Here is a 14,398-nt window from a genome sequence, read left to right as displayed (position 1 = left end):
ACCAGAAACAAGGAGGTGATTTTGGTGGCATTGTGCGGGGGGGCTGCTATGATTAGTGAAACTCGTGGGAAATGACAATGATTGGACAAAATTGCAAGGTCGTGCAGAACTCACAGGGATTGGTTGAATTTACATTAATTGTTGTGACTCAACATCCTGGAGGAGCTGTTATCTTATTTGCTATTACATCTTTAGTCCCTTACCCCTACTGGCAATATCACACAATATTCCCTCAGTGCCAACACATTTCAACAACTGCATCAGTGCCTGAAATAACCTGGCATGTCTCATTACATATCAAAAGGCACAAAAAGGTTGTTTTTCTCTGTAACAGTGGAACAGAGCAGATACAGTTAGTTAGTTGGACTCTTAACTAACCACATCTATCTGCTCTATTCCACTGCGACAGAGACCTTCACTGGCAGTATCTTCAGTGGGAGTTCACCCCCAGTGTTAATGAATGGAAACAGCCTGTCAGTGAAAGTGTGTGTGAAGGTGTGTATGTGTGTCTTAGTGTCTGGATCAGAGAATGACAGCTCTCCTTTGTTCCAGTCCAGATTCACTCTGACTTTCTGGAGCTTCAGCTTCACAGGGAGAATAGCTGGTCGAGCCGGTAGTGACCACGCAGAGTGCTCACCTTTATAAAACCGTATTCTCCATAATCCAGACTGCATGAGTCCCTTCCTGTGGACGGACTCTGCTAACACACCCAGTCCCCAGCTTGCATTGTCTCCAATCTCGACATCCCAGCTGTGAGTGCCTGAGTTAAAGCCCTCGGAGCCCAAGACACAAAAGCAATCTCCAATCCTCTCTGGGTTATCAGGAAGCTTAAGTCTCTCCCCACATCTCACACTGGTCAGGTCTTCAGACAGAACAAGGTATGAACCTGCGGTGTTTGGGTCAAGAATCACAGGAGTGTAGGAGGCCATCTCCTTCATCTTGTCCCAGATGTTGAAGGTCAGGTTGCCAAGGTGTTTGGCCACATCTATCAGAGCTCCTGACCGCGGCTCTGGGTCACCCTGCTGGGGGCCCTGCTGGACTCTTTGCACTGCAGCCTTGTAGTTGTGCAGGAATGACACATCTTCAGCTCTCAGCTCCTCCTCTGTGGCTCTGATTGTGTCTGAAAGAGCTTCCATCTCTCGGATCACAGTATCAATCTTCTCCTTCATCATCTGACTCTTCTGCTGCTCTTCCTCTCTCAGGGCAGACAGCCTGGCCCTCTCTTCCTCTTCCAGAAACTGGTGAAGCTTTGTAAACTGTTCATTAATCTGCCTCTCTGTGCGTAGGGCCTGGATTTTAATGTGTTCTGCTGTTTGATCGAACTTCAATTTAACTTTCTTAACAAGGCTCAGTTTGTCCTGTAAGGACTTCAAGGATTTCTGGAGCTTCTCTCTGTGATCCTGTGCAGCTTCCGTGATGGGTCTGAAACTGTGGTCAGTGTGTGTTATTGAATCTTTGCAGATGTGACACACCGGCTGTTGATGATCCAGACAAAAGAGTTTAAGTTTCTCGGAGTGCAGACTGCAGAGAGTCTCTGAAGCCCTCTGATCTTTGCTCCGCAAGAAGTCCTCACACACAGTCTTTAATGCCAAGTTTAAATTAGGCGGTGCTTCCCTTGAAAATCGTCTCTTACAGAGCGGACACTCACGTGCTTGTTTCTCCCTCCACCAGCTCTCCAGACAGTCCTTACAGAAGCTGTGGCTACATGACAGGAGGACTGGATTCTCAAAGATTTCACAGCAGACAGGACAGCAGAGATTCTTCACCGACAGGGAAGCCATTTTCTCTCTGTGTGAAGCTAAAAACACTGCAGACAAAAAGTACAGCCAGTCATGGCGCCACTCCCTCCTCTTGCAATTTCACTAAAATCTACTTTCACTTTGAGTAACGTTTGAAAAAAACAACTCACATTCAGTGTGTGGTCTGCCAGCAGTGTTCTCTGTTTTTTTTCTTCTGTAGTTGCACTCACTCTGACGATGTGTGAGTTTGGTGTGAAGATGAATCTTTTTTGCCTGTGTGTCACTCTTTAGTGGCACACAGCCAACCGACTCTGTTTTGTGGTTTTCAGGTCACGGGTGGAGCTTTGTCAGAAATGTGACACAGAGGTGTGTTTCATTCCGAAGTTATGATCTGTCATTGCTCAAAGGGAAATGTGGATCGACAGTGTGCAGTGGCTATTAAATGCATCCTGTATTTGCTGCCTGTTTACAGTACAGCATGCACACAGATTCATATACAACACATAATTCAAATGAAATATTCCTTCTATCAGTCAATCTGGACTTTATCCCATACCTCTCATGATATTTAAACATTTCAAAATTAAACTTGTCTGTTGTTGGGTTAAAGTGCTCTTCCTTTGTGAAGGAAGAATCTCCATTCTGTGTCAAATGAATGTCTCAGAAGTCCAGGCATCACCAAATGGTGGACCGCGATCTGGGTCTAGACCAAGAGATGGTTCAATCCGAACCCATGACCAAAAATCCTCACAGGGTGTTACTTTTTGTTCTGACAGTTGCTGCTACAGACTGCTGGCACAGCTACTCCAGTTAACACAGCAATAGCTTCACTCAACTGAGCCAATCCAATCGATTGTTTACCGTGCGTAGACATTTCACAAGAGAACAACAGCATAAGAAAGATGTGAGAGAGATGACAATATGGAGCATGAACCAACTGACTCTGCTGGTTACTGGCTACAGACTGTGTCTAGGACTATTTTCTCTAGTGTAACCAAAGTAGCACAACACACCAGGTCATAGAAATTCTAAGTGCTATATCATAGACAACTGGACTTTCTTTAGGACGTTATACCTCTCATCCAAGAGGCTTCTTGAGTTCTAACTGAAGAACTCAAGAAGCCTCTTGGATGAGAGGTGAAACATCTTCAAGAAACTCAAGCAAGTCCAGTTGCCTACGATATAGCACTTCGGATTATATTTGGGTCATCTTACAGCTGTGAGTCAGCTTTCTCCAACATGAGCATTATCAAAACCAAGTATTGTTCCAGGCTCATCACTGAGCACCTACACATGTGCAAGAGAATGGCTCCAATTCCAAGCCAAGATTCACACTACTGGCAGGGCAGTCAAAGGTGCATTTCTCTCTCTAGCAAAGGAAGTAGAAAAAATGGAAATACATAACTAAATACAGAGAAAAGGCTCTGCTACTTTTTCCAAAAGAGGCACTTTTTATTGATTTTATCTTGTTCTCCTTGACATGAAATGTAGGCCTTGGGTTTATTGTGCTAGGATGTTATTTCATGTATGGTAAAGATAGCTATTTGTTTTCCATACAAGTATAATGTCTGTGTATGTTTAAACTATCGTACATTGACAATATTGTTGAAATGATGTGAAAATGCACATTGTTTAGGCCTTTAGGACATTTTAGTAGTTGGACCTCTTTAAATTTGAACTGATTACAGCTGCTGGAGTTCAAACAACTCCAACAGAGTGATTCTTTTAGTTTTCATGTCACATTAGTGTCAGTGGTCCAATTCTCCAAGTTGAACTTTCATTCATGGCATGTCAACAACTGAAGCTACTAAATACTTTTGTTCCAGGATCTCAGTGTTCTTGGAGAGGTCAGTGGCAAAGTACATTTGCACCAGTCAACTCTGCCTCATTTAAAAGAATTACATAATTAGTTTGACTGCTTGACGTCTGTATTTGATTCTATCTATGTAAAGTTTTGTCTGAAATCATGTGCACAATGTGTTCACTGCACGTAGGTCCTATTAACCAACATCACAAACTTGAAAAGTACAGATTTGGATTACTGACAGAGCCTCTTATTACTGACGTAATAACAAATACAACTGCAAACCAACTTTTGCTTGTGACTTATTAAAAAGTGAGAAACCCTTGAGCTGCAGAACTGCCACATAATAAAGTTAGACGCATTACCATTGTAAAGCATCCCAAAAGTGGTTATTAATGGCTAATTACTAATAGTTAAAGCATGAGTAAATGGTTTTATTAACCATAAAAAAGCCACTAGTTACACTTTATAAACCCTTTAAAGGGCAATTTGAAGGACTCAAAAAAAGTCTCTTGCTCTATCGAGCATGATCCTGCTTATGTTGCTGGATTTTCCGGTTTCAGGCGTGTAGCATGAGCGCAAAATGCACATTAAAACCGTGCCTCTGTGACTGCTGTGGCACATCTGTATGTGTGAGAGCAGGTGATATGTGCTTGTGACTGTAGGTACCAGTGCATTTGTAATCCAGAGGTCTGCCAGAAGTGCAGGAGCGAGAGGGAATTACCATCTGTTAGTCCTCTGCCAACATCCAACGCAGTGCTAACCGTCTTCCTCACGCATAATTACCCCCACACACACTCCACGAGGCTGATTCTTTCTCCACGAGATTGCCTCAGTCGCTGTCTCGGCTCACTCCTAAAGCCCGATTTAGCAGCAGATTACAGAGTTAGATTAACACAGCCGTGCATCAGGAATTGCTTCAAAAGCAGACCCCAGGTCGGTGCAGAACGGTTTCCCCTGAAGGATCGGGTCTGGATTCAGGCTACACTAAGCTCTGTTGTGGGATGAATTACAATGGGCACATTGTGACTTAATTTTAAACTGTTGTTAATCAGTTCCTTCATATCCATGACTTCCTTTTCATGTTTTAAGACCTTTCCATAATTTGAATTTGCTATAGCAGGTACAAAATTCACTCTTTTTGGGCATGATTGGTCATGCACTCATATCTGGGAGAATCAGTGTTTCTGTTACACAGAGGGCTGTTGATTATCAAGAAAGCATAGACAGGAAGTGGTGCGGAATGGATTGCTATGTTGCAGGGTTATAATTTCTTTTGACTCCCTGTCAGTCCAGTTGCCTAATGCTGCAAACATGGCAGTCTGCAGGCCCTGAACATCCTGTGAGGAGAGAGCCTTTCCACTGCTTAAAACGCATATGTCGGCCTGTCTAGACATTCTCAGTTTGCAGTGATGCTGAGAGATTGTCGATAGCCTTTTCTGTCACGTTGACAGGGGTAACCGCTGCTTTTCCCGACTGTTCCAACATGTACAGAGACTTGCTTTATTCAAAGCCAGACACACAGAGGTAAGAAGGGATTCTGCTGAAGACAAAGACATAACTAAAGAGGATGCAAAGACAGGGAAAGACTTATGTAAGAAAGAAAATAAGAAGAAAAGACTGAGGTTGTTTAGTATGCTCCTGCTGTGCTTTGTAAATGTCCCTGCTTTTTTATCAGATGTTAAAATGTCTTAGTGCATACATTTCTCTCTCTCCTTCCCTCTCTGTCAATTTCAAAAAGCCTTTCTTCCTATCTCCAGATCTTCACTCTTCTCCATTTCATCCCTTTCTGCCTCTCTCTTTAATTCTTGAAGCAGTCAAAGCAGAACAGACAGCATGCTCAGAGAACAAAACAGAGCGCACTGTCAGTGAAACTGAGCCTCCACATTTCACCTCTTGCCTTTCTTATTTTCTTCCCTTCCCCACTCGGCTTCTCTGTCTAATCATACAGCCCACCCAACTTTTGGATTCTTTTTGGAGGGGGTGTCTCACCGTAGGGTCTTTCTTATTTATTTATTTATTGCTCCGCTCCTCTCCTCTCCTCTCCTCTCCTCTCCTCTCCTGAGGATCCTCTGCAGTGTCGAGGTGTGATCTATCATTCCCCTGGGCATTCAGGGAGGCAGGTAGCCTGTTAAGGCTGTAGGTTCTGAGGGCTGTTGATATACTGATAGCCTGAGGAGATCCTCTGCTGCTATTTAGATGCCCCTCTCTTCTGTGTGTGTTTGGCTGTGTGTGCATTTAAACTGTGTGTGCATGTGCATACATAGCAGGCTGTCAAGTTATAATTTACCAATTTAAAACATACTATTTAGCATTCAAATGACTTGCAGGGATGTATTTGCACAATGTTCACATGCAAGCCATGCAAAGCAGAAGTAGGTAACATGCACACTCATGTAAATCGCTTCTGTACATCTCTGCTCGTCTCTTTTTGTCCATCACACACTCAGAGGCATGCATATAGGTATGGATGACTCATTATCTCAGCCATGGCCATGCATCCCTGATTGAATTGATACCGATAGATGGAGCAGGAGGGAAAACAACCTTTCCTATACTCTCCCTTGCCATCCTCCCTCCCCCGCTCCCACACACACACACCTCCCTCTTTCTCTCTCTCTCCGTTCCTCTCTTTCTCCATCTCTCTCTCTTGCTCTCTCTCTCTCTCTCTCTCTCTCTCTCTCTGCCTCAGCATCTCGGAGCCACCGGCAGCATTAACAGTTAGGGAAGAGACTCTGTATTCACACACAGCACACAGAGTGGAGCCAGCACTGACGCGCAAGCACACAAACACACACACACACACACACACACACACACACACTCTTCCACACACACACACACGCACAGGGAGAAACGGAGAGGTGGACAGAGGCTCCAGCTGTAGCATGTCCACTGGCTGCAGTCAGACATGTAGGAAGAGGAGGTGCTCTGCTCGCCGTTCCATGTCCGCTTCAGTCTTCTAAGCACCTCCCATCCCTCCCCCCCTCCCCGAACGCTCGCTCCCTGGCTCTGCGGTTGCTGAGGGGCTGGCTGGAATGACCCGGGAGAGCGGGAGACACACGGAGATGCGCTAGACGGGGCTGCCGGCTGGGAGGACTCTCTGATCCTTGATCCCTCCTCTTCTCCAGGCTGACAGATACAAGGCAGACCTCTGATCTGCCCCACAGATGCATGCCCATATAGGAGGGCATGGCTGTGTAGACCGAGGGTCTTCACCAAGCCCAGCCACAGTGAGGAGGACCACCACAGAGACACGCAGGTAAGAGGCAATACAGCTGGGGCTGTTTAGCTGGATTTCCATCTATATTGATTTGCACAGATGTGAGGGTATCAGCTATGTGCCGTGTGAGACATAGATTACTTCGCTCTTTTGATTATCATCTGTGTTGTTCCATTGGTTTGATAATTTACAAATGTTTCTGATGTGTGTGTCTTGTTTGGTCATGCCTGCTGCGCTGCTGTGGTGCATGGTCATTGATTAGAAGGGAGATGGGTCTGTGGATGAGCGCTGTGGCAGCATGATAATGGAATATGTCTCCTGGAGGACATGGTCCGATATCCATCAGACGTCTGGGGAATGTCAGTGGGAATGAAGAGGGTACAACAGGGAGGTAGCAGAAGGGAGGAAAAAGAGAAGAGAAACAGACAGAGAGATTGGGTGAAAGTCCATTGCATTCATATAATTTATTTGAGTGCCATATCCTGTGGGCTTCTGCTGTTTTTTTTTTTTGGGGGGGGGGGGGGTAACCATTTGGCTTTGCTTTTCCTTAGTGCTTCATTTGTAATTCATATATTCATGTCATGCTCCACATTTGGCCAGTTTTTCAATTAAAGTCTAAAGGCTGTGTTTCACGGTGTGTCAGAGTAGCTGAGGGTTGAAGAAATGCCACAGAGGAGTTTGAAAAAGGGGTGCTCACTGTAGCTGGAGAATACGAAGACCCCCTGAGTGTGAGAGTGGTGCTACACCAAGACAAGCAGGGTAGAAGTTGGGGCAGAAGCCTGGGGACAGAGAGGGAAGCTGTGATTTGCTGCATAATTAGCCTAACAGTTGCACACTGAGGAAACACATGTTGGCGCTAATAGAGGTTCATGAAAATGAACGTTGACAACCATATTACTAATGTTGCTGTTGCAGCCTTGAGACTCTCCTTTGGCTGCCCCTACAGAATAGGGAAAAGGTCAATTTACAACCTCTGCCAACAGAAGATTTCGTGCTTCAATCCTTCACTAATACTCTCAAGCCTTGTTATATGACTCTAAAATGGTTATAGTGCTTTTCTTCTGTGGATGTCAATGACAGGGGCAGCAGAAGCCCCAAAGTGCATTTCACAGATTGGCCCTGGGTGGGTGTGCTTATTCAGAGGTGCCTGTGGCTGAGAGAGATGAGCTGTCCAGTGCCGTTGCATGGAGCATACATCACTGAACGCACGGCTGTGGACCCAGGAGAAATCAACAGAAGGAAAGCCATTACTTAGATGACTAGGCTTCTCTGATCTCATCATATGGCTGGGCAAGTTATAGAGACACCGGGCGGGGGCAAATGGAGGGAACGAGACAGGTAGAGCGCCGAGGCAGGCCGGCAGTCAGATGAGGAGAGAGCACTCTCTTCAATGCCATGATTAATTCTAGAGGCGATACATTCAGCACATGCCAAAAAATATCAATATTTTCCATTATACGGTGTGTTTCAGAGTAGATGGTGGCTGATTTAGAGGTTGATTTTAAAAGCCGTTCGGCAACATCTATCTAGATGCCACTCAGCCCGACACTGGTGAGGCTGGTATTTGATGGAGTGGATGTCTGAGGTTGATTAGGTGTTCTTTTGCAAAAAAAGGAATGTGGAGGTTGATTGTGGGAGTTTTTTTATGGCAGTAAATATACACACAGGCCTCATTTGACAAGGGGAAAAGTTACCAGACAACTTTTGCTTCATAAATTACATAGTTATTGATATTCCGAGTTTTCTAAATGTATAAAATATGATCAAAGGCACATTACAGCCCTGAAATCATGCCTGTGATCTTGCTGTACATTGTGCTCTCACACACAGCTATTTTATCTTCTCTGTCAACTTCTGCTTAGTCATTAGAGAGAGCAGAACAGCCCCAAGGTTGCAGGATAGAGCAAATTAATACAACTAGTGGTGCAGCCTTTGTCCAAGCACATAAACACATACCAAACTCTCATAATATGGCTCATTGAGACATTCTGAATAACAGAAGGACCACAGAGAAATACCACGCCTGGACATGCTTTAAAAATCCAATCAGTATCAAAGTGGTGAGGTCTGATGCACATGTAAGGAGAGGCAGTTGGCACGAGCTGGCAACTCTGCAGAGGCACATAAAAGCACAATATAAAAACAGACTTGGCACTAGATAAAACCTACAGATCACACCAATTACAATTGGAGGGCATTTAAATGAGGGGAACCATCACCCATTATTTCAGTCTCCCAAACACTTTATGCTGGTGGTTAGGCATGAGTGGAGAGCGCCGTTGGAAGACACGTGAACAGTCTCGGAGATATGCATGAATGCTCACGCTCACACCAACTGCTTTCCCCTGCTGGAGTTGATTTTAAATCTAAGCACTGATCTCCATCTTCAGTCTTGTTTGGCTAAATGGTTTCTGTCCAGGTTTGAAATCTCTGCAGGATCTAAAACATGATATGGAGTTGAAGAATGAGGCCTTTTTTCCTGTATTTTTATTATCATAAGCAAATCAAATCACCAAAATACTGATCCTGTGCAACCGCAGTTTGATGTAGATACTGCCTCTTTACATTGATCATTGTTGCGACATGTTTACTGTAATTACAATGAGCGTAGGAAGTGTTGTTCATTCCTTTCAGTAGTGTAAAATGGAACTGCATCCATCCTGCGGTGTGATGTCAGGATGAACTACACTGGTTATGTTCATCATGATGAAGGAATGTGTCAATCAATGCAACGGTATCTCTCATGAGTTTCTGATGGAGATCAGTGGCATGCAGCAACAGAGCTGCGGCTACACTGACAATAACTGTTAGTAGAACTGACTTCCTAGTGAATGTATTGGTTTTATTGTCTTCTGAATTATCTTTTCAATGAGTAAACATGTAAGATGTGTAAACCATGAGAGACTTTTGAATAGACCTAAACACAGTGCTTGTTTACATTAACTTCCAGGTAGCTCATGTACAGAAAATAAAAGGGTGCTGAGCAAATGCTACTTAGTTTTGTTTTTAGTCATCTGAAAAAAAGGTCCACCTGAAAAAAGCAATATCACTTCAGGTGTGTGCTATAGTTAGGATATTTTAACTGCCTCACCTTGCCATCAGGAATCCATTTCTGACAGATGATTGAAGCTGTTATCTGAAAGAAAACAGACTCCACTGACAAAAACCGCAATTTGACTTTGCAGAACATGGGAGTTGCTGGTCTACCTCTGCCCCATCAGTCAGCTAGTAACTGAAACTGTGAAATTATTACAAATATGGCATACACTTGATTATTTTGCTGTATTGATTTTTTTAGGTAGGTCTTGTACAGTGGGTGGCTAAAACATGTCTTGTCATGCTCCCCTCACAGCCATAAATTGCTCAGCTTCCATGCTGTTAGATTTGCTTTATGAAAGATGATAGTACAGCAACACAGTAGGGGTGTAAATCATCAGTTTCATCACAATACGATATTATATTGATTCTCTGGCCAACGATTTGATATTTTCCGATATTACAAAGTCAGCCACAATACGCATAAGTGCAGTAAAGTTTATTTTAAACTGACTCCACTACAGCACATGGGATAAATTAGCCCTCAGGGCTTTCTGCCAGAGAGTCCTTTGTGGAAGAAATCTTTTCATTTTATCCCAAACCATCATCTGTTTCCTTAAACCTCAGGTGTATCTGGCTTAAAGGGAAATTTCGGTTTATTTCAACCCGTCTCCTATCATCCTAAATTTGTTTCAAGTCACTAGTGACATAGAAATCATAGTTAGCATGTTAGCCGTTAGCCTAGATACAACCGTAGCGTCAGACCTGTTAAAACGTAAGTGAACGGGCATCCTTTCAAGTGCAAAGTTAGTCCACTGAACAAGCTTTTTCTCCACAAAGACTGCCTCATATCGTTAGGATAAATGTCAGAGAACATATAGAAAACGACATGTAAACGTGTTGTCTTACCTTACCGGTGTGCTGCCATGTTTGTTGTTTACCATTTAGCTAAGGCTGCAACCGGTCCCATTCTCTCTCTCTCTCTCCTCCTCTGTCCTTCAATTTCACGAAGCTCTTCGTCAGTGTATTCTGGGCGGCCATAAAACTCTGCAAAATCAAATTCCTCCTCCACAAAGTCGAAGTCTGGCAAAAAGTCAGCCATTATTCTATAAATCTTTCATAAAATAAATGAATGAACTTTTCAGGCTACTGTCCAGTTCTGCCTTGCAGCTGCTGCTGCATGTTCTCGCGAGATTTCAGGCACGGTATGAGATCGCTGCTTGTTCTCGCGTTATTTCGGCCGCGCTTTGGGAAGCAGAGGTAAATGGTAAACACACTGTAAGGTAAGACAACAACTCTGAAGACCACCTAAATGTGGAATGTTAGTATATAGGCTTTCAACATCGAGAGTCGATGGCCGCCCTTATTTATTTGAGCCAGAATACACTGACGAAGAGCTTCGTGAAACTGAAGAATGGAGGAGGAGAGAGAGAGAGGCACAACAGGTAGAGGACGACAGAGGAGGAATGGCTGCTGGAAGGCTTTAGCTCTGGGGATTGGTGGTGTAACGTTACCTGTGAATGCTGTACCCCAATGCCCACAGAAGAGGAATGCCTCTGTTGCAAGGAATGGGACCGGTTGCAGCCTTAGCTAAATGGTAAACAACAAACATGGCACCACACCGGTAAGGTAAGACAACACGTTTACATGTCGTTTTCTATATGTTCTCTGACATTTATCCTAGGGTGACCATATTTTGATTTCCAAAAAAGAGGACACTCGGCCGGCCACGACATAGCCTACTTAAATGATACTCGCAGTTTACTCAAAGATGCCTTATAATTTTAATATATTTAAAATTTATATGTATGGATAGAAAATTCAGTTATATTACAAAATAATATCTCTCAAAGACAGAAATTCAGATAGGTCCCAATAGGGGACATATACACACACTAGAGTGTGGTGATCCGAGACCGACGGTACCTGACAGGTCGGGCCGGGTTTGGTCAAAAATGTAGCTAGAAATTGTATTTGGGCTCGAATATTATTTAAAAATAAATAAAATCCTATTGTCTGTCCTGTTTATTGCTTGGGCACTGTTATTTACGTGACAACACCTGAACATAACACACACAGACACACACTGGCTGTTTGTTTCTACCTCCCCCCTCTCTGGAAGTCTCGGACCTCCAGCCGCCCGCCTCCGCCTTGATTAAACGCTGAAAATAATATAAAAGAGGGAGACAGGTTTTTCCTATTTTATCTTATTTTGTTATATTTCTCCCTCTCCTCTCGCTAGAAGCGTCGGACCTCCCACCTCCCGCTCCCGCCTCCCGCCTCCCGCTCCCGTCTCAAACACGGAGGTCTCCCTCTCCGCAGCTGAGCACCCACGGCACACGCCCGGCCTGTTAAATAGCCTGTAACCACTGTGTGACACAAACTCAGTGCTTTGGTCATTAAATAATGTCAAGCTCGGTTCGGGTTCGGACAGAAATATGCTGCCGTGCCGCACTCTAACGCACACACACACAAACACACGGAAAACCGGACATTATCATCAGTTTATAAAAAAACCCCGGACGGGACGTGAAAAGTAGACATGTCCGGGCAAAAGAGGACGTTTGGTCAGCCTAATTTATCCTAATGATATGAGGCGGTCTTTGTGGAAAAAAAGCTTGTTCAGTGGACTAACTTTGCACTTGAAAGGATGCCCGTTCAATTACGTTTTAACAGGTTTGACGCTACGGCTGTGTCTAGGCTAACGGCTAACATGCTAACTATTATTTCTATGTCACTAATGACTTGAAACAAATTTAGGACGATAGGAGACGGGTTGAAATAAACCGAAATTTCCCTTTAAAGCCCTGAAGGCAAACTTCTCCCAACAGCCATAAAACACGGATTAACAACAACATTGTTTAACACAAGTATCGAGTTCAGCTCAGTAATAACTGTCAAGGTTCAGAGACAAAACAACTGTCTTTTGCTAGTGACCCATAATTAGCTTACGCATGTTTACATTGAATAATTTAGCCTAGCAGCTAGCAACTTTTTTTCCTCTACTTATAGTTTAGCAGATTATATTTAACGTTATTATTTTCCTCACTCACAGCTGGTTTAAGTCACTGCATCTCCCGGCAGAACAGCTCGGTTGAATTTCAGCCTGCATGCACGTTTTCTCAGCCGGATATTTTGTCACAGGTCAACAGAAATAAACACGTTTGCCTATTCTGCATGTCTCTGCAGTTGAAATCAATTCCAGGTGTGTACTCAGAAGTGATTGTTGCTGTTAGCGCGATGTCACGTTGACTCAGTCTATACTGTTCATAGCATTGTAATATCTCTGGTTGTGCTGTATTAAACCAGTGTGGGCCCCTCTAGTAAACCCATTTTTCTCCCTGGCAGTGAGATATTTTAAAATTGTGAACACCTGAATAGGACAGAGTATGATCTGAAGGAGTCCTTTTAACAACACAGGAGTATACAGTAGGACTCCAACACTCCCAAATGACACGGGAAACTATGTTTTCAGTGATGCAGAAATGTGGTGATAACAGAGAGGATCACTTTTTGTCAACTCTGACAACCGAGGGCGGAGTCCTAACACTGATCCAACAATTCTATTTGGTTTCCATGGAAACCTTTTGAATTTCTAGAGAAAAGACAGAAAAAGCAGGCATCAGATGAGTAGACAGATAGAGAGGACAGCACATACCATGAGCACAAAGAGTAGCCACTCAGAAAACTGTGGAGTAAATCTCTCTCTCTCTCTCTATCTTGCTCGCTGGTCACCCCTGACAACCAGCTGTTTCTGCTGCTGTATCCAAGGACCAATACAACAAGGCTGGAGGCCTGGCCTCAGACGCTCAGGAGGAAAAAAACAAAAACAAAAATACAACCACAGTAATAAACTGGCAGTGTTACTGGGGCGATAAATATCTGAGTAACAACATGCATATTAATTGGTCTTTTGTGCCAGCACATATCTGAGAATCACGCTAGTGCTCCGCAGAAGAGCAATGCAGTGTGAAGTCATTACTTAACTTGGCCAGGATCCCAAACTATCAACTGGGGAGAAGAAAACACTTGCAGCAAATGCAAAAATAAAACCACACTTTGAAGAATGGATTGTAAGATATGTGCATAGGAGGATCAGCTTTCTGCTTTAACGATGGGGTGAGAGTGTATCCCGAATCATTTCCAGAAATGAGTGTACACTGTTTAGCTATTCTACATGGCAGTGTTGGTCGGTCAGTAGGTCAGTATGACTAATAGACAGACTGCCATCAACATTTGGAACACAAATTTATGTCCTCATAAGGATGAGCTGTAATAACTTGATCCCCTGTCTTTTTATTAGGAACACCACAAGGTCAATATTTTGGTTTATGACCAGATACCTGCAATCTATAATGAACCTCAGCTGTACTTTGTGTTTAGTGCTAATTAGCTAATGTTAGCATTACTAATACACTAAACTAAGGTGGAGAACATGGTAAATATTATACGTGCTAAATATCCATATGTTAGCATTGTCATGGTGATAATGTTTGCATGCTGACATTAGCATTTAGCTCCAAACAACGCTGATTTTAAGGACACCCTCACACAGCTGCTAGCGTGACTGTGGACTCTTTGTCCATGTTCAGGTAG

The 14,398-nt window shown here is 43.7% G+C and overlaps 1 protein-coding gene across 1 annotated transcript; it reads right to left on the bottom strand.

The window, feature by feature from the left end:
- Positions 1-392: 392 nt before the first annotated feature.
- LOC117260731 (E3 ubiquitin-protein ligase TRIM35-like) lies at positions 393-1,781 on the bottom strand. Its single transcript, XM_033632799.1, has one exon. It carries the CDS (start codon positions 1,779-1,781, stop codon positions 393-395), a length of 1,389 nt encoding a protein of 462 aa, XP_033488690.1.
- Between the last annotated feature and the right edge of the window lie 12,617 nt (positions 1,782-14,398).

Source organism: Epinephelus lanceolatus, chromosome 7 (assembly GCF_041903045.1).
Source record: "Epinephelus lanceolatus isolate andai-2023 chromosome 7, ASM4190304v1, whole genome shotgun sequence".
Taxonomy (NCBI): domain Eukaryota; kingdom Metazoa; phylum Chordata; class Actinopteri; order Perciformes; family Serranidae; genus Epinephelus; species Epinephelus lanceolatus.
The sequence above is the reverse complement of the archived record's forward strand: the minus strand, read 5'-3'. Positions and strand labels throughout refer to the sequence as shown.